Source organism: Sclerotinia sclerotiorum, genomic scaffold, assembly GCF_000146945.2.
Source record: "Sclerotinia sclerotiorum 1980 UF-70 scaffold_16 genomic scaffold, whole genome shotgun sequence".
NCBI lineage: Eukaryota > Fungi > Ascomycota > Leotiomycetes > Helotiales > Sclerotiniaceae > Sclerotinia > Sclerotinia sclerotiorum.
The window spans coordinates 376,223-395,341 of record NW_001820820.1 but is presented as its reverse complement, the minus strand read 5'-3'; the positions used below and the strand labels follow the sequence as shown (position 1 = coordinate 395,341).

Here is a 19,119-nt window from a genome sequence, read left to right as displayed (position 1 = left end):
TCGTCAGCTTTGTAGGCGCATGGACAGCCTTTGAGCTACTAAATTTGAGAACAACAAGGAAGGGTCGTTATAATTGGTAAGATCTTCTGTGTTAATTTTACAAATCCAAACCCTAGATTAATCAACTACTAGGACAGTGCTTGTGTTTGCTTCAATATCGATGGGAGGTGTTGCTATTTGGTGTATGCATTTCGTCGGTGACGAAGGAATCATTCTAGGTGATGGCGATCCTACCTTACAAATCTCATACAATCAGTCTTCGACGTCCGAGTCATTTTTTCTTCCCGTCATAGTATTCTTCATCGCATTTTGGACCGTTGGCTCAAATGAAACAGTAGATTTACCCCGCGTTGGTCTAGGCGGAACTCTAGCCGGTCTGGGAATATGTGGCATGCATTACCTTGGACAAGCTAGTATTGCTAACTACACATGCCTTTACAATATTATCTGGGTCCTAATTTCTGCTTTCATAGCTATTTCAGGTAGCATAGGATCGATCTACTTGTTTTTCCTCTGGCGTTCATCATGGGCATCAGGTTGGTCCAAGAAGGGTACCTGTGCATGTATACTCGCATTTGCCATATCTGGATTGCATTGGCTATCTTCTCTCGGCACGCACTATCGCCTGAATGGTCTTCCAACACCTCCAACGTCAAACCCGACTCAACAATTTTCCATAATTGTGGCTACAGTTCTGGTATGTTAGGTCTACGGAGTTTGAAGCAAAATGCTGATTCATATAGACCATACTTGCGGCAATCATAAACATAACATTAAAATTCATGCTCTTCACACACAAACAAGATACTATCAATCGTTCTCAAAAACTCACTTTGTTGGCTGCCATATTCGATAAGCATGGAAATGTATTAGTTGACTCGCAGGGTATTCTACCAAATAGAAAGATTACTAATTCCTTCATTGAAGGGGCAAGTCAAGCTACTCTTTTGTAATTATTGTTAAACTGACATATTCTAGTCCTTGAGTGAAGTTTTCAACACTTCACATCCGATATTTCTGTGGATATTTAGAGCAGCAAAGAATTGGCATTGTGTTAAAGACATTATTCCAGCGATGCGTCTGAATATTAATGATCATATTGAGAAGAATCGACTTGGTGGCAAGGAAGAAGTGAGCCTTGTGGATAGCGACGGTGACTTGATTAAGGATTATTCCATCGTATTCCGAGAACTGTTTTGCATCGCCGCCGCTGATCTTGCGAATGATCTTCGTATCCCAATGGAAAAGTTAGGTCCTTTGTATGACGATGTCATCGGTACTGGCCAGAAGGTTCCTTTATCAGTAATCATCAAATCTCGGGTCAGTATTTTGAGCGACTTGATCGAGAGGATAATTGGTGATATCAAGCAAAAGATCAAAGGTGGTCGTCGGGCAATCAGAAGGCCTAGGAAGGACATCGAAAAAGATGCAGGAGCAGGAACCGGTCAACTGCTCTTTCTTGTCAAGAAAGCACAAAGACGCGAGGCAGAGGCTCTACAGGCTGCTGGATATCGATTTGCTAAGGTCGAACAAGTTTTGCCACTACTATCGTACACTATGAAAATCGGGGATGAAGATCTTACCAAACATCTCTCGGAACTGTGGAGATTTTCGAATCAGGATGATATGCTAGAACCTGGTTGTCATCTCGCCTGCTTTGCAATTCGAGCTTCTGTTCGAGGAGGGTTTGATATTGTTGTTAGGAAAGACGCCAAAAGCCAAATCCCGACGATGACCTTGCCCTTTGAAACACTGGAAGACTGGCAGAAGGACTTTTTGACCGCAATGAATACCCTTAATGTATCTGAATGTCAAAGGTTTTTGGCCAAGGCTGTTAAGGCAAAAGAGCTACCTACTAGGGAGAAGACATTTTCAAATCAACTACTTACTACACTCCAGTCCTTGAAATACGAGATTGGCGATCCCATTTTCAGCGAAGCATGCCTGATATCCAAGCCTATCGAAGCTCCATGTCGTGGAACTTCAGAAAACCACAGGCCCGGCATAGGACTTCTAATTGCGTTCCGACTCATGGTACCTATCAATACTCGACGTGCACCTGGTAAAAAGTGCGCGTTTGCTCCGCTTACTCTATTTAAATTACAACAACGTGTTTACAAGAATGCTTTGGATCATTCATTTTTTGTACGTGCCATATATCGAGAATTTTCACCAATATTCGCGGCAACCGCTCGTGATTGTTCACAAGAAAAGAAACTTCTATCAAGTTGGAGACAAACTAGAGAGTATGGCCATGTGGAACTCGAGGTAGTCGAGGAACATGACCCCTTTGGAAACGCCATAACTCGAATCGTACCCAAGAGGGAAAAGCAGTTACAAGCACGGCCCACCTTGGAACGTTTAAGAACTCTTTGGGATACACGTCTTGGTCGCTCCAGAGATGAAAATGATACTAGTGAAAGAAGTGAAAGACAGAAACCAATAAGAGCGGCTTCTTATCAATCGATGGGTATATTGGTCAGCACGGAAGTTGCGAGGGATGTAAAGCATAGTTCGGATAAGAGGAATGATGAGAAAGGAAAGGGATTTGATACTAAGCAGGGAAATAGGGGGGTTACAGCGGTAGTTAGTGAAGATGTTGAACCACAAACTTTTGTGGATGAATTGTTTCAGATTTGTGTTAAGAATTCGGGGATGCCTCATTGATTGTGGTTTGTGGGGTGAGGATGGATATGTCTCTTGTATGTTGTGGTAGGAATAGATTAGATGGATAACATCAGGCCAGATTAGACAAGATTCACTATTGGACGTGCACTTGAATGGATGCAACCTGAAATAATGATGGGTTGTTCAGTACTTTGGTATTCTCTATAAATATAAACCTATGATTTTTGGATCCTTGATGCTCAGTGGTAAGATATCATGAATGTCTTTATTAATTGGTGATGTTTAGTTTTATGTGACCAAAAGGGTGTTTATAGACCAGCAATTTTATTTAACTTAAAATCTACAGGTGAAGAGCACCTGTAGATGGGGATAGCTACTCTATATATACACAAATGAATGGCCTAGCCGCAATGGCTAGGCAAAAAGAAGTCATATTTATCCCTCCAATGATCTTACTTTACCGATAACCATTGATACCTAGTACTTGTCCGGATCTGATCCTCAGGTCACCTAAATCGTATACTAATCCCGAGTAATCGTATCATGTGTGGACATGGTTAATGTACCTGAGGTTTCTTATATAATAAGAGTGGGAGGAAAGCAGGGATTTCCGTCACATTTTAGTGATATTTGATTTGATGATAATTACTTTATAATGCTACTTACCTAGTATAAGAATCTATGGGGTTGAAGAACTATAGAGAGAATATTATATTTTTAATATTTTCTTAAATTAAAATCTTTATTTTATATATAAGTAATAAATAAAAGTTATACAAAAGAAAAAAAAGAAATCTTTTAGAATTTTAAAATAAAACATAAAAATATGTTACGTCCAAAACGATTAGTATGTCACATGACCATAAAACATGTGATGGAACGGTGAGGAACGAACGTTCCTAGGAACAACCAGGAACGCTCGTTCCCAGGAACGACGATTCCTAGTTAACCATAGGCACGAAGGACTATATAATCAAGATGGATTTCTTTTGTATAGAGCTTCGTGCTCAAGATCAATCATTTAGTATACTCTACTATTAGTTACGAATTGCATATCATTATTGTCATTACTTCAAGTCCCTGCTTGACGCCTAGTTATAAACCTACTTCGAGAGCCTAGAGCACTTCCACGTGATCTAGACGGCAAACCTCGTAACAAAATATTAATTGTAAAAAAGTTAATATATATATTATAAAATATATTTATTACTTTAATAAAATAAAAAGTTTAATTTTATAGAAGTGTTACGACGTGTGACGGAAAAGTCGTAAACGGAGTCAATTCAATCACTTAGAATCTAAAACTAAAGAACTAAGAAGATTCTAAGTGAGAAGGTCTTTATATACAGGGCTAGTGCACGTGAGCCACTAGTGGGTAACAACCGTCACGTAACACGACGGCTATCTTCTACGCCGCGTCACATGACTAAACCAGGGTAACGTGATTAAGTCACGTTATGGACCGCTGCGCGGTCCTGACTAGCCATAGGCATGAAGGTCTATATAATCAAGATGGATTTCCTTTGTATAGAGCTTTGTGCTCAAGATCAATCATTTAGTATACTCTACTATTAGTTACGAATTGCATCATTGCCATTACTTAAGTCCCTACTTGACGCCTAGTTATAAACCACCTCGAGAGCCTAGAGCACTTCCACGTGATCTAGACGGCAAACCTCGTAACAGATTAGGATTAAATGAAATTTATCATATACTAATCCTTATAGGTTCGCTAAATATTAAATAGCGTTAATTAGGTGATCCAAGTGTAAAATTACAGGCCCTTTATAGTGCTAACACCCTGTAAGGCCCTATAGTCGTGTTACTTTTCGAGCCGTTGTGACCAAAAGGGTGTTTATAGACCAGCAATTTTATTTAACTTAAAATCTACAGGTGAAGAGCACCTGTAGATGGGGATAGCTACTCTATATATACACAAATGAATGGCCTAGCCGCAATAGCTAGGCAAAAAGAAGTCATATTTATTCCTCCAATGATCTTACTTTACCGATAACCATTGATACCGAGTACTTGTCCGGATCTGATCCTCAGGTCACCTAAATCGCATACTAATCTCGAGTAATCGTATCATGTGTGGACATGGTTAATGTACCTGAGGTTTCTTATATAATAAAGGTGGGAGGAAAGCAGGGATTTCCGTCACAGCCGTCCTCCGTATACTCAAGCTTTTTTAATTATTAAAAAATATAAATAATTAATACATTAATGTCGAAATATATATTTATTTATTTATAATTTTAATCATTTATAATTATTTAATATGATAGGATTAATAAATTCTCTTAAACTAAATTGTGAGTTTTATTAAAGTTTGGGATGTAATTCATTAACTACTACTACTACTACTACTACTACTACGAGTATGTATCTATGTACGTATGTATTAAATACCCTCCCTCTCTACCTCGAATTTTCTCAACATCCCACCAAAAGCTCAAATCAATCATTCAATCATATCATATCACATCACCATCACATCACCCACACAAACCACCCACCTAACCCGACCCCTCACCCAATAAACCCATCCGAGTATCATTCAAACTAAACCTATACTTCGCCTCCAAAACATACGGACCATCCTCCGGACCCCAAATTTGTTTTCTCCCCCACTCCGGCTGATTAATCCCATCAATCCAATCCTCGACTTCCATAACCACACATCCATACTGCGGAATCGTGCGAGGTCTATCCGAAACATTAAACAGACCCTGCGTTTTCTTCAACGCCATAGATCCATTTTGGCCTCCGCAGGAATATACCTGGAAAGCGGGTTGATCTGTGAAGATGTCGAGTTGGATGCCGGACCAGGCGGAGCGGAGACGTGCTACAGGGGAAACGTGCCAGGAGGAGAGAGTGGCGGCGTCACGGTTGGTGAGGTAGGCGGTGTCGTAGCCGGTGCAGTTTTCGCCGCAGTTTCCGAGGAGGTCTGGGTTGCTGAAGTTGGCGCCGATTTGTTTGGGGGTGCTCCAGAAATCGTTGAGGGATTGGGGTTGGTTTGCTATGATGTCGCCTGTGGGAATAAGAATGCTATCTGTTCCGATTCTTTGACCACCGTATGGTAAGTAAAGAGAATGGTTGAGAGCGGTAGCTGTTTCGTTGTTGGCGAATCCATCAAGGTTCCAGTAAGTCTGATGATTTGTTAGATGCTTGTGAGAAGAGGTAATGATATCAGGTAGATGAAAGAATAACATACGTGAGAACTCAACATAATAGGAGTTTTCTTTGTGGTAGCAATAGCAATCATTTTGAAAGACCAAGTCATATTACTCAAAGTATAAGTCACATAACTAACGACCTCTCCGGGAAATCCTTGTTCTCCATCTGGATCTAATACCAAAAATTAGCACATCATCCAAAACCCAAACAGAAAACCAAAACCAAAACTCACCCGTCAAACTAAAAGTAATCGAACTAGTAGTATGAGCAACCACAGTCCAATTTCTCCAATCCCAACCTTTCGGACCACCATGCAACGTATCAACACCCTCCGGATTATCCTCTGTCGGATTTTCATTCGGCAACACATGATACGTCTCCCCATCAATAACAAAACTCGAATTCTTGATACGATTTGCATATCTACCTGGCACGCCTCCAAAATGCGGATGTTGTCTATCAATTCCATAGTAAGTTGCATTATCGAAACCTCCGACAATATCGCGTTCGATACCCGAGGTGTCGTTGATGAAGAGATTAGAGATTGATGCACCGTAGGCTATGAAGTTTGCTCGGATACCAGGGGCGGAGAGTTCGTATTTACCGTTTGCGTCGGGACCGAGAGAGGATCCGGCTATGGTGCTGTTTCCGGCTACTCCTGTGTATGCTTGACCGGGAGATTGAGCTGCTGCTAAGCTTGCTAGGGCCCCGAGAATTGTCGATATCATATTGAGTGATATCATGATGGAAGTTGGTTTAATACAAAATAACCGTAAAACCAGATATTTATGTACAAGTTATTAAGAATTATCGCTGTAATGGAGAGGAGGTGTTTGGTCGTGAATTAAATGGAGATTTTCCTGGAAGGAGGATTGAAGGCTTTTATAATAAGATGATGGATGATGGAAGTAGGTGATTGAGCCGTAGATCGCCGTCTCCACAGTGAATTTTAAAATACGGGGTACTGGGGTAAAATGATCATCTGATCAAGCTCATCTATCTCAACTCAAGAGTGAATTTGCGACGAGGCATTCGAATGAAAAATAATCTCCTAGTTTTTCCGTTCGTATATGAAGTGTTGCACTTGCCGGTCAACCCACAAACAATCAACAATCAACAATCAACAATCAAAAGATCTCCGAACAAGACAACAAAGCGATTGTTTAACAATCATCCCAAAAAGCATGAGGAAAAGTTACAACTTAAATAAACAAGGCCGGGGTAACCGCCCCGCACACAATCAATCAATCATGCATCTGCATCTACATTTATCCCAGACCCAGGACACAACATATTTCTCCAGGTACCAACTAACATGCGGTGAAAGCCTCCTCGAAGCAATTCTTCTCCTTCCACTCACACGATTCGTCAATTCATTCTCTTTCCTCTTCCAGATGATGCGGGGGTATTATTGCTCACCTCGTACTGCATCTTATAATCGGTCGATAAAGGTATACGTAGGACAAACTGTTAGCTGTTAACTGTTACTAGTTCCTCTCTCAGTTTTCTAACCTATCCTGCCAACCTCCCATCAATCTAATCCAGGTACAACCCCAGCTTCCAAGAAAAGCTTGATTTAATTCTATACATCATCCCAATCCCACGGTTCCGAACCATCCATACCATCCATACCACACAGTATCCTATCACCCCAAAATCCATGAATCCACACACTCCTACAATTGGTGCGTCTAACCTCACCACTCACGCGCATTACGTGAGTTTGCTTAGGTACCTAGGTACACTTACCTTACCTTACCTCCGTACTCCGTCCGTTCGGTACACACACAATCCATAACCTTACCCTACTAAACCCTGAAAAGTGCGGGGTTTGATCTAAATATCCATCTAAACATCTAACATCTAACATCTAACAATGACTCTAAATCCAGCAACTCACAACTCACAACTCCTAACTCGAACACCACCCAATACCCTCTCTGCAGGGAGAGACAGCTTTTCTTTTCTTTCCTTACCTACTTACCTACCTACTATTACGAGTAACCTACCTATCTATCTGACCAATCCCATCCCATCCCATCCCAACCCAACCCCAACGACCCTAATCTCAATCCTAAAACCCTACCTACCTAGCCACACTATCCCCTACCCTACCACCTCAATATCCCCTACCCTAAATCCCCGCATCCCGCATCCCGCATTTATTAATCCCTCTTCCCATACACACCGTACCATTCGAGCGCATACATAAACCACCCTAAACCACCACCTTACACTAATTATACTTTTACTTACTTACCTAGTACGGAAAATTACCCCACCCAGCTATAGAGAGAAAGAGATCATCACAATCCAACACTTTGTACTCCGCATGTGATACGTTTTGTAGGTAATGTAGGCAATGTAGGTAGGTAATGTAACTAGATATGCAGGTATGCAGCGCTCATATACTTGTGATTGATGTTGTAGCACATGCTTCCTATGGTTGGCCTGATCTCATCATTGGAGTAATGAACGAGTTCAGTGTTCACGCTCCCCCCTGTACAATCTGCATATATCGAAATGAATTGTTATGTTAAACTATCATTCTAATTCAGCCCTCGACTTTCGCTTCTTCATAATATCTACACAAGCGCGCTCATTTCAATGCAAAGGAATCCGAGAGATATATTGACAAGACTAAACACCCTCTTACACTCTTCCAAAACGACTCTTCACTATCCTCCCTTCCGCGGCAATTTCATATTCATGCATCAATCAAGTTCTCCACTTGCGCATCCTTCGCCTTACCTTCCTCACTGTTATCCTTGGTATCCTTGTTGCCAGCACGTCCTTTACCCTTGCGGTCAGCTGCAGATCGTTGGTAGAATTCAGCCAAAACCTTTTGTGGGATACGATTGAGCAATTCCTTGGGGTAAATACGAAGTAAGCTCCATGCTTGATCGAGTGACTCATAAATGGTTCTCGATTCGTAAGCAGATTGTGAAATGAAAGTACGCTCGAATTTCTCCAAAAATTCCAACGAGAGCTTGTCCTCAGAAGATAAAGCTTCCTCGCCAACAACTGCCTTCATGGATGCTGCATCACGACCAATGGCATATTTGGCGTACAATTGGTTGGAAACATCACCGTGATCCTTTCTGGTGAGCTTTTCTCCAATAGCAGACTTCATGAGACGGGAGAGAGATGGCAGCACGTTGATAGGTGGGTAGATACCACGGTTGTGTAGTTGACGATCGATGAAAATTTGTCCTTCAGTAATATAACCAGTCAAATCGGGAATAGGGTGAGTAATATCGTCGTTAGGCATAGTCAAGATAGGAATTTGAGTAATGGATCCATTTCGACCTTGGACACGACCAGCACGTTCATAAATGGTGGACAAATCCGTGTACATATAACCGGGGTATCCACGACGTCCAGGTACTTCTTCACGGGCAGCTGAAACCTCACGAAGAGCATCACAGTATGCAGTCAAATCGGTAAGAATAACCAAACAATGCTTCTCCAATTGGTAGGCGTAGTATTCGGCGGTGGTAAGGGCAAGACGAGGGGTAATGATACGTTCAATACTATGAAATATTAGTCTTGTTGGTCATGTGGAGAGACTGGTGTGAAACTTACGTAGGATCATTGGCCAAGTTCAAGAAGAGGGTGACACGCTCAAGACTTCCGTTCTCTTCGAAATCCCTAGTGAAGAAACGTGCAGTTTCCAAGTTGACACCCATAGCTGCGAAAACAATGGAGAAGTTCTCCTCATGTCCATCGTGTGTGCCTTTGTTTGTAACACCTTGTTTTTGAACCAAACCAGCTTGTCGACAAATCTGAGCAGCGATTTCGTTATGCGGTAAACCTGCAGCGGAGAAAATAGGAATCTTTTGTCCACGAGCAATGGAGTTCATCGTGTCGATGGCAGAAATACCAGTTGAGATCATTTCTTCTGGGTAAACCTGATATAGATTAGCCAAAGAAATCGACTACCAATCTACAAGTCTTACTCTTGAATATGGGTTGATAGGACTTCCGTTAATGTCCAAATAATCTTCTGCCAACACCTTTGGTCCCTTGTCAATAGCTCTTCCAGATCCATCGAAGATTCGACCCAACATATCCTCGGAGACACCCAGTTTCAAACTGTGTCCCGTGAACTCGACTGTGGACTATTACAGTATTAGCAACACAGTCACTGAAATGCCTTTGTAACTTTGCTATACCTTTTTCACATCGATACCATGAGTGCCTTCGAAAACCTAAATCCTTGGTCAGTGACAAATGTTGGTACCCTACGGAAATCGAATTCGTACTTGGACAACTGCTCGATCACCTATAGGTTATATAAAATCAGCAAATAATTCCGCATGATCAATAGCACATATACCACATACCTCTAGCTTCCAACACTTGTCCTGACCTCTGTGTGCCATCAGGCAGAGTCAAGCTAACAATCTCATTGTATCTTGGGAATTTGACCTGCGACTCCATCAGAACGTGCCCAACTACCACCTATCCATCATTCTTCAAACTCACGTTCTCCAAAATAACCAAAGGACCATTGATACCGCCGATGGTATTATACCTGATTCGCGGCGTAACACTGTACGACGACGACTCTCTTGGATCCCCCATTGTTGCAAACTGATTTGCGGTTTATTCGATCACTAAGACAAAAAACAAAAAGAGGCGCTTCAGCTCGCAAGAAGCTCCAGCGATGATTATGCTGGTTGGTTTCGTGAATAACTAGCTTGCTTTTGTGAGGTTGGAGAGCTTGAGATGCTTCAGTGTGGAGCTTAGCTTGATTAGTTGGTAGAATGGAGGCAATTGCGATAAGCGACAAGGTTGAGTTCGATCACGTGTCGTGGGTTGGTCTTGGCGTTAATTGAAATTACGATGCTGTCCGTCATTTAGAGTATGTACCAATGAGAAGGGTGAAATTATATGGTCAGTTACATAATCATGTTCGTTTGTTATATGATTCAATAAATGGTGGACTGGCCGTAGCCGTTATTGCTATACATCCAATACACAATTTCTGCCCAGCTTTTCGTCAATTCACACCGAACGCCAGTCATCCATCACCTCACCATGCTACGCACACAGTTTGATTCCTCTTGAGTGCGAAAGTCGCATTAGCCTCAAATTATTTGCGGCTTCTTGCTCCAATCACCGCCTTCCCAACACTGCTTGCATTAGGTTTCCCAATCTCCCCAGTAATCCATTGTCCAACATCAGCCAACTCATCTAGATTAACACCAGTCTGCATTCCCATGCTCTCTAGCAAATATACCATATCTTCTGTAGCGACATTTCCAGTAGCCCCAGGACTGTATGGGCATCCACCTAATCCTCCAACACTACTATCAAAGGTTCTAATACCATGTTCCAAGCTGACAACAGTATTGATTAAGGCCTGTCCATATGTATCATGGAAGTGCATCGCTATGTCCTCATTAAGTATTCCCGCTGATTGCATTGTACGCAAAAGTTTTGAAGTCTTAGGTCCAGTACCCATCCCAGTGGTATCTCCAAGATCAATCTCGTCCGCCCCCATCTCCAATAATTCCGTCGCTATTTCTGCCACGCGATGAGGATCTACATTGCCACCCTCAAATGGACAACCCAATACTACAGATATATAGGCACGAACTCGCATTCCGGCTGCTTTTGCACCTTGTATGACTTCTTCAAATCGTTTTAATGATGTTGCAATATCACAGTTGAGGTTCTTTTGTGAAAAGGACTCGGTTGCTGCTGCAAAGACTGCCATCTCGATATATGGTTTACTGGAGGATGAAGTAAGATCCTTGGGGGCATCATGAAGAGGAATGTCGGCAGTGTTGTACGCATTTTGATTTTGAGACAAAATATCCAATGCTTTGTCAAGACCCTTTCTGTTGGGCGCCAAGAAAGAGTATCGTAGAGGAATAGACGATTGATTCTGATTCTGTAGAACATGTTCAAGAATTTCGCTCGCATCTGCCATCTGCAGCAGCCTTGAAGTCAGTCTTTGCTCATCTATGAGTAGAGGATTTCAGCTTACTTGTGGCACCCATTTTGGCGCAACAAAAGAGCCAGCTTCAATATCCTGCAAGCCCGTCTTTGCAAGCTTCTCAATCAGACTTATCTTTGTCGCTAAAGGTATAATCGTTTTCTCATTTTGTAATCCGTCCCGAGGTCCCACTTCCACTATTTTGACACGATTGTCTCCATGCTGTTGGTTACCATTCGCCCCATTTGCCGAGGGCTCAGCTGCTGTTGCAAGACGTCGTAGTTGGCGAAGTTGTAAGCCAGTATTTCGAAATCGAAATATGCGCCGCGATAACATCATGAAGTTGCATTGTCCAAGTTCAACTGGTGTTTTGTGTGTGAAGTTGAGCTTGATGGTAGGATCTGGGGAACTATGCGGGGAGAGCTTATGTACAGCCGATGTTCAGCCGATGTTTAGCCGATGGTATTTTAGGTACGGATCTGGTAAACCGACCAATCACAAAAGGCAACTAAAACTCTACACTCCCCACGGTTTTCCGTGAATAACCGTTCCATTTCAACGAGACTCGTATCCCTATGGGAGCAGTGAATCAGTTATTTACTGATTCTCAATCAATAAACTTTATTGATTCTCAATTAGTAAATGATTGATTCAGAATTAGTAAAATCTCTATTTTTGAGATTGTAACTTGTTCAATCTATAGAACGATATTTAGTATGAATAACTTCAATTTGATAATAACTAAGCTACAATTCTTCGATCTGCTTTTCGATTTCGGGCTTCATCTCTTTCAAAGAATCTCCCCTTCCTCTCCCACCCCTTTTCCTCCCTCCTCTCCTCTTTCCTTCCTTTTCCTTCCCCTCCTCTTCGTGGCCATCCGGGCCTGAGCCCATAAGTATTATAAATATTCAAGTATTCTCGTTCAACATATTATCCAACGCTCGAGTATTTCAAGGTCCTAAAGCCCAAACCCCGAACCCCATCAAACTTCCCCAAATCCAACAACTGCAGTGAAGGCATATCGAAACAACCCGTCACTTCTCCCTCGTTAAATATCTCGACTTATATTCCCTCTCCTCTCCACATACGGCACCTCGCTCGCTGAGTGGAAGATCATCAGATTTGGAACTTAGCCATGGAAGGGTACCGTCTAGAGTCCCAATGAGTTTTAACTATAGCTTTGACCGTGGAACCAAGTATCTTTCGCGTAGTTATTTGTCTGGCTGCGGCGCATTCAAGAGTCTGTGAAGAGTGGCTGTGGTATGTCTAGCCGTGTAAAATGGTGGTGAATGATGTTCAGAGAAATGAGGGCTCAGAATGCTTGAGCATTTCTCGAGAATTGAGATTTCATGATCGACAGGTATACCTTGTTTGCGACAATCATGAGCACAACTATGCAAACCAAAAACTTTATCACGAATATTTTCGCACTGTGCTTCGGTTGCACGTAAAAAGAAGCTTCGGAAGTAAATGCGCTTGCAATCCATGGTTTCTTCTCTCCTTTCTTTGCCTATGTAGCTAGCATTGGATTCTGTGCATAATGTTATAGATCAATCTATGCACTTTTTTATCGTGAATATTCATCCATCTTTCGGATATCCATTCCGGACTATCACAACATTGAGCGAAATCTTTCGATTCAAAACCCTATTCACTGCAGTGGACCAATATTTCCCTCGCAAAAGCTAACTCTTGGATGACACAAAGTCGCTTCCAGTATGGGCAATATAATGACCGACGTAAGCACCTAAGGAGCGACGTGGATTAAGTGGCAAAATCGAATAAGGGGAACCTATGATTGGCATTTTCGAATCCGATCGTCCGCTAAGTCGACTAATACCTTCAAGAATCCTGATCGCATGGAATAGAACAAATCCCATAGCTGCGCTCTCGTGAGAGAAAGAAGTGTCTTCCCCTTTTATCAACACCCAAGAAAAGAAATCACTCTTTTCAGATGTTCACAAAACTTGCTTATTTGTCTCGCTTAATGATTTCCCCCATAAAACATCATTTCGACCGATGTAAAGAACATTAACAATCGGGCTCACTTCATGTGATTTGCCCTCCATCGATGAAGGATATATATGAACCATGAATTGACTCGTACTGAGCATTTATGCCCATTAACAAGGATAGTTCCGCCATCTCCAAGTGAAACCCCATTGATAAAATAAAAGCTTTATATTAATCGGGTTTGTCGTGAGAACTTACACATACCAATTGGAATATAACATTGTCGTTTAGGTGCGATTTGGTTGATTGGAAGATGTTAGGAGGAGGCATACGACTCGTGTTTGATACTCATCTGTCATGAAATTTACACACACGGAAGTACTCATCCTACATTTTAATCGTTGCCAAGCTTCTCAAAGAGTGTTGTCAAAACGGACGGTGGGAAAGAGATCTGTTAATGCTGATCGAGAGCGTGGCGAGCTTGAGGATGCAGGACGAGAATCAATCAATATGGTTGCACCGCTACTCTGAGTTGATCGAAGAAGCTGCTCATCCTTTCCTGGCCTGCCTACAATCTCCACTAACTAGGAGACACAAACTTCATTTTGTATGGGAAATTGATGTTTATAGTATAAAAAGATGAAAAGACTCAACCTTTCAATTCAGCCATCAATTTTGATAATGAATGTGTTTTATGGTAATATAGTAACATATCTATGGAGTAGAAGTTTCTATCGCGATTTTCATATGGATGTCCTAATCCGTTGATAAGTATGGGGTGGTTTAAATGAAATGACAGCGATCAAAAGTGCCGACCTTTTACCAACCTCTTAGAATCTCCACAGTTCTAATCCTTTAGACTACCAAAAATCGACTCCAAAAAGGCCCGTGCAATATCCCTGAATCACAACGCTTCATTGGGCGACAACCATAAAATATTATTTTGAGAAATTCTTCTTTATAGCCGAATTTTGAAACGAGTTTAGAATATTTCAATTTAAAGAACAAATAATATTGTTACTAGCAAAAAATCTATAACATTACCTTTTAGATTTGAATATTACAATATTACTACATATGAAATTTTTAATTATAGAATGATTAGAAAGATTGTTCAAACTAGAGAATTCTAGTGATTAGTATGCAAGATCCTAGTTAAGCGATGGAAACCATTTTGGTATTCTCGGGAATGCCCAGGTCGAGGGGATCAAGCACAAGGCTAGTAGTTACGACATTTCATTGGAAGATAACATACAATATTCCACTTTGAGGAGCCCTACCTGCAAGGTTCAAAACATTTGAAAGCTTAGAGTCTCCACACGACACATCGTTTGAGAATGGCTGGTAGCGGTGTTCACATTCATTGGCAGACGACAGAAGACTAAGATGTCTTATTAGCCGACTTGCAGGTTGCACGACTTTGAATTGTGGAGCCTCTACGGGCCACAGCTTACTTAGATTTATATGACTCGACTAGGGCATGGTTGACGGCATCTCAATGCTATTCATTGGCAGACAATGGCATTCGACTTCGAACACATTTACAAGGTAACCGAGGTGCCTCCGTGTACTAGAACGTGTGATACATGGCTAGTTCTATTTTCAAAGGCCTAATAACGAAACCTGCAAAATATCTTGAGTCTCTCGTCCCTGATTAACACTCCGCGCCCACGCCAAGTACCGAGAATTACCATTGCGGCACAGGGGAAAATGTCCCCGGACTAGGGTCAAGAAAGGTTACATCCCACGGCACAGATATTAATCAAAAGACAGTACCGATTTTCAATCTCCTGATAACAGTACCGTGGCCAACTCTTTCATATGCTTTTCGGTAACGTTCTAGACCTTGATTATACTAGACTCGGCCGAAAATCCGACCACCCAAATGCGATATACATAGGTTTTCAGTATATCTGAAGGGATTTATACAAAGATTATGAGTATTATATAAATACTTGGCTCTTTCTGGGATATATTGGAGAAGAATCATGTGATCATTTTTCATTGGGAAGATCAGGGGTTTTTTCCTATTCGATTTTATACTGCATCTGACTAAAAGTACCTCATACTCCTAGCTAAGGCAAAAATCCGGTATTCTCATACAAAAATTAACCGAAACAGGAAAGTATTCCGATATATCCAACCGACATAAGCAAATTCTACAATATTGCTCTTTCCGTGCCAGGTGGGGAGTACGAGAAATTGGAAGTCAATATTTGAGGATCTTCATCGGCTATCTGCACTCCCAATCGCTCGGAAAATTGGCTTGGAATCCCACCTTTGACAAAGGTCAGTAACTTCTTAAATTCTTGCAATCACGGCACCATACCGACCCTCCCTCAAAACACTGCATCTGTACACTGTTTCGGTTAGAGAAAAAATACGAAAAACACGCCGTCATGTCCAACTTTGATATTGTGATTACAGAAACCTTGACCGTTGAGCTAGAGGTCGACCCCGCTGTTTGTAGCTTCCGGAGGATTCTTCCAACTACCTTATACATGCACGACATGCTAATATAATGCCTGGAAGGTTGTTGATACATGCCACTCCGATAGCGAAGAGGAATGTACTACGGATACAGCTAGAATATTTCACGAAAACAAGGATGACAGTAAGTCCAGTGTCTAATTCCTAACACAAACATGGTTTGAGATATTAACTCGACACTCGCAGAATACAAGTTGCCCATCGATAAGGTGAGATTTTTGTCCTGGTCAAATGAGGACCCTCGCTGAAGACATACTTTTCTAGTTAGAACAAGATAGATTGGGTTAGTGCATTCGCTGTAATACCTCAATGTCTACATTGTGGCTAACTTCGACTAGAGCTCCAACATCGGATGCTGAAAATTACGATGAATGATAAAATATACTTAGCTCCTATAAAGCCAGAAGAGATTAATCATGTTCTTGAGTGAGTACATTCTTTCAGTGGCTAGTCACACAATCACCGATATTCAACCTCTCTTTATGGCCTTTTTATACTCAAATGCGTCATCGATTACTTCCATTTCTCAAAGATATAAATTACGATTATTGACTTCTTGATAATTTAGTGTTGGAACTGGACATGGGACATGGGCAGTTGAATTTGGTAATTTAAGTCGAGCTTCATCATTAGTAGACGAAACTAATCAAAATAGCTACCGAGTTCCCAAATGCACATGTCATCGGAACTGATCTTAGCCCTTCGACGCGTGAAAGGTGAGCTCAGCCCTTCAATATGGATGAAATTGGCTAAACAAATTGATAGTAAACCCGAAAATTGCGAATTTGTTGTTGCTGATGCCGAAGAAACTTGGGACTTTCCACATAAATTTGATTTTATCCACTTTCGCGATTTGATGATGTGTTTTGAAAGCGAGAAAGAGGTTTTCAGGTCAGCTTTCAATGCCCTTGAACCTGGTGGTTATTGTCAGACTCTTGATGCCAGATTTCCATTAGATGCCATCGACAGCTCGGTGGAAGGCACTGCAATTGCTGAATGGTTTCAAGCATGCTGCCAATCTGGTGAAGCCACTGGAAGACCTTGGACTAATGTCACAAAGTATATGGCATGGATGGAAGAGATCGGATTTGAGGATGTGACTGAAACAGTTTATCACAATGCGATAAATGATTGGCCTATAGGAGCAAAAGAGAAGCGAATCGGTGCAATGATGCACAAGGACATTAAGCTATTCCTGTATTCGACCAAGAGAACTTTAAAGGAGGCATTGAAATGGGATGAGGCTCATGTTGACGAGTTACTCCTAAAAGCAAAAGAATCTGTGAAGGACCGGAATGTTCACGCTTATCTCCCTATGTAAGTCTCAATCCCTTTTCTGACTGTAGTGTGCTAACCTGTACAGTTATGTTGTATGGGGTAGAAAACCTTTTCCTAGCGAATAATACGAGGGATATTATTTCTTTTGGAGTGGGGATAGGGAATGTTCAAAAGCATATTAAGGCGAATTTGTTCTGCATACTTTGTTATACTAGCACTAGGATATCCCCCATTAGTCATTTTATAATCGTTGGCTAGAAATTCACAACCCATTTTTATTTAGCTGCGGTCCTTCAACGTTGCATCAAACCTCGTGTTCTGCTGTGTTCTGTTTGACAACTTTGCCGCGTCTTATGGTCGACGGTCGTGCGACGATAGTATTGTCTAACGTGTTAGTCGCTACGCGGCTAAGGTGGTACGTGTATATGACGTTGTGATTAACCTCTCCCCTTAAGACATATCCTCAATGATCAAATACAGACGACATGAAGCTGGATACGGGCAACAATTTGTATATCTGACAACTGGGCAGGTAAAGCACACAAGCTATCACGAGATAGGCGAACGCAACTCGCACAATTCCTCCAAAAGCCACAAAAGAACAATGTCACCAACTCGCCGTAGCACATGTCCAAAAGCAATGATAATAGTATGATTTACTCTAAGCGCCAACAAGGCTCGATTGCTCCAGAAAACAAACTAAATGATATCCTCCCAGATGCAGGATGCGAATCACGTGGTAATTTCCACTGCCCAGTATTGCCCAGCATTTGCCAAGTCCAGAGAGCGGGAAGGGGCTCAAAGGTCAAATGCGTTCAAATGGTGGAAATCATCCGATCTCCGAAGTCTTCTATAAAAATGTATGGAAATGTTTGAGGGCGAAAGGACGAGATCTTGTCGTGTTACTTGTGCTTGGGTACGAATCGCAGAGCCGTGCTAATGGCTGAAGGCTCGAAGTCTTTGGGGACGAATGGTACTGTAGGAAAGATTTAGGTGAGATTTACAAGTACGTATATACAAGTATGTAGGTACTAATGACACGAGTATACGAAGCTCAATATATTACGATTTGAGATCTTTGGTTTGCGCCTACTTATTTATGTCATATTAATAAGCTGAATGGGTAGATGCATGGGCTTTTTATGGTTTGTAGCGAGTAATTGCTTTTGGTACGGAGGGAACAAAATCGAAGGACATGAATCGGAAGAACTGCAGCTATTCAGGTATTCTTAGAAGTCTCATAAAAAAGATGTCGAGCGTCACCAACTCCACACTTTCCAGAACAAAACTTCGAGAAACAAACTCCGACTTTCAAGTAAGGCCGATTTAGCATCATGAAATCATACTATACACATATCATGAAACATAGGTCTACCGTCCATCTCTTCTTCTCTTTCGGTTTCGGTCTTCGCTTTTGACGAAGAATCCGAATGGCGGTTCTTACAACTTCAATTGATCGGACAACCCCACGGTGCTGGCGTTTGACCCGAAACGACGCGATTACGCAGTAGCACTCGAATAGCCGTGAAAAAATGTTGAAACATGAAACATTGAAGATTTATTGGTTCATAGATTTGCAAAATTCCCCCATGCACGGACAATGATCGACCACCCCTAAATTACTATTCTGGGTCGCCTCTCAA

At 41.7% G+C, this 19,119-nt stretch overlaps 7 protein-coding genes across 7 annotated transcripts; 3 read left to right on the top strand and 4 right to left on the bottom strand.

Annotated features, from left to right (window-relative positions):
• Positions 1-160: 160 nt before the first annotated feature.
• Positions 161-2,667, top strand: SS1G_10684 (hypothetical protein; the record flags this gene model as incomplete). Its single annotated transcript, XM_001588187.1, has 3 exons — positions 161-182; positions 483-697; positions 979-2,667. 3 exons carry the CDS (start codon positions 161-163, stop codon positions 2,665-2,667), a joined length of 1,926 nt encoding a protein of 641 aa, XP_001588237.1.
• A 2,480-nt stretch (positions 2,668-5,147) lies between these two features.
• On the bottom strand, positions 5,148-6,551 carry SS1G_10683 (hypothetical protein; the record flags this gene model as incomplete). Its single annotated transcript, XM_001588186.1, has 3 exons — positions 5,148-5,780; positions 5,846-5,979; positions 6,041-6,551. 3 exons carry the CDS (start codon positions 6,549-6,551, stop codon positions 5,148-5,150), a joined length of 1,278 nt encoding a protein of 425 aa, XP_001588236.1.
• A 1,964-nt stretch (positions 6,552-8,515) lies between these two features.
• SS1G_10682 (hypothetical protein) lies at positions 8,516-10,395 on the bottom strand (the record flags this gene model as incomplete). The annotated part of the gene is made up of 7 exons (XM_001588185.1): positions 8,516-9,341; positions 9,394-9,719; positions 9,768-9,929; positions 9,984-10,019; positions 10,074-10,093; positions 10,155-10,239; positions 10,297-10,395. The coding sequence occupies 7 exons, from the start codon at positions 10,393-10,395 to the stop codon at positions 8,516-8,518; spliced, it is 1,554 nt and encodes a 517-aa protein (XP_001588235.1).
• Positions 10,396-10,906: 511 nt separating this feature from the next.
• SS1G_10681 (hypothetical protein) lies at positions 10,907-12,091 on the bottom strand (the record flags this gene model as incomplete). Its single annotated transcript, XM_001588184.1, has 2 exons — positions 10,907-11,749; positions 11,807-12,091. The coding sequence occupies 2 exons, from the start codon at positions 12,089-12,091 to the stop codon at positions 10,907-10,909; spliced, it is 1,128 nt and encodes a 375-aa protein (XP_001588234.1).
• An 875-nt stretch (positions 12,092-12,966) lies between these two features.
• SS1G_10680 (predicted protein) lies at positions 12,967-13,242 on the bottom strand (the record flags this gene model as incomplete). Its single annotated transcript, XM_001588183.1, has 1 exon — positions 12,967-13,242. One exon carries the CDS (start codon positions 13,240-13,242, stop codon positions 12,967-12,969), a length of 276 nt encoding a protein of 91 aa, XP_001588233.1.
• Positions 13,243-16,107: 2,865 nt separating this feature from the next.
• On the top strand, positions 16,108-17,601 carry SS1G_10679 (hypothetical protein; the record flags this gene model as incomplete). The annotated part of the gene is made up of 7 exons (XM_001588182.1): positions 16,108-16,170; positions 16,241-16,322; positions 16,537-16,624; positions 16,767-16,804; positions 16,854-16,914; positions 16,964-17,515; positions 17,562-17,601. The coding sequence occupies 7 exons, from the start codon at positions 16,108-16,110 to the stop codon at positions 17,599-17,601; spliced, it is 924 nt and encodes a 307-aa protein (XP_001588232.1).
• Positions 17,602-18,103: 502 nt separating this feature from the next.
• On the top strand, positions 18,104-18,352 carry SS1G_10678 (predicted protein; the record flags this gene model as incomplete). Its single annotated transcript, XM_001588181.1, has 1 exon — positions 18,104-18,352. The coding sequence occupies one exon, from the start codon at positions 18,104-18,106 to the stop codon at positions 18,350-18,352; it is 249 nt and encodes an 82-aa protein (XP_001588231.1).
• Positions 18,353-19,119: the final 767 nt, after the last annotated feature.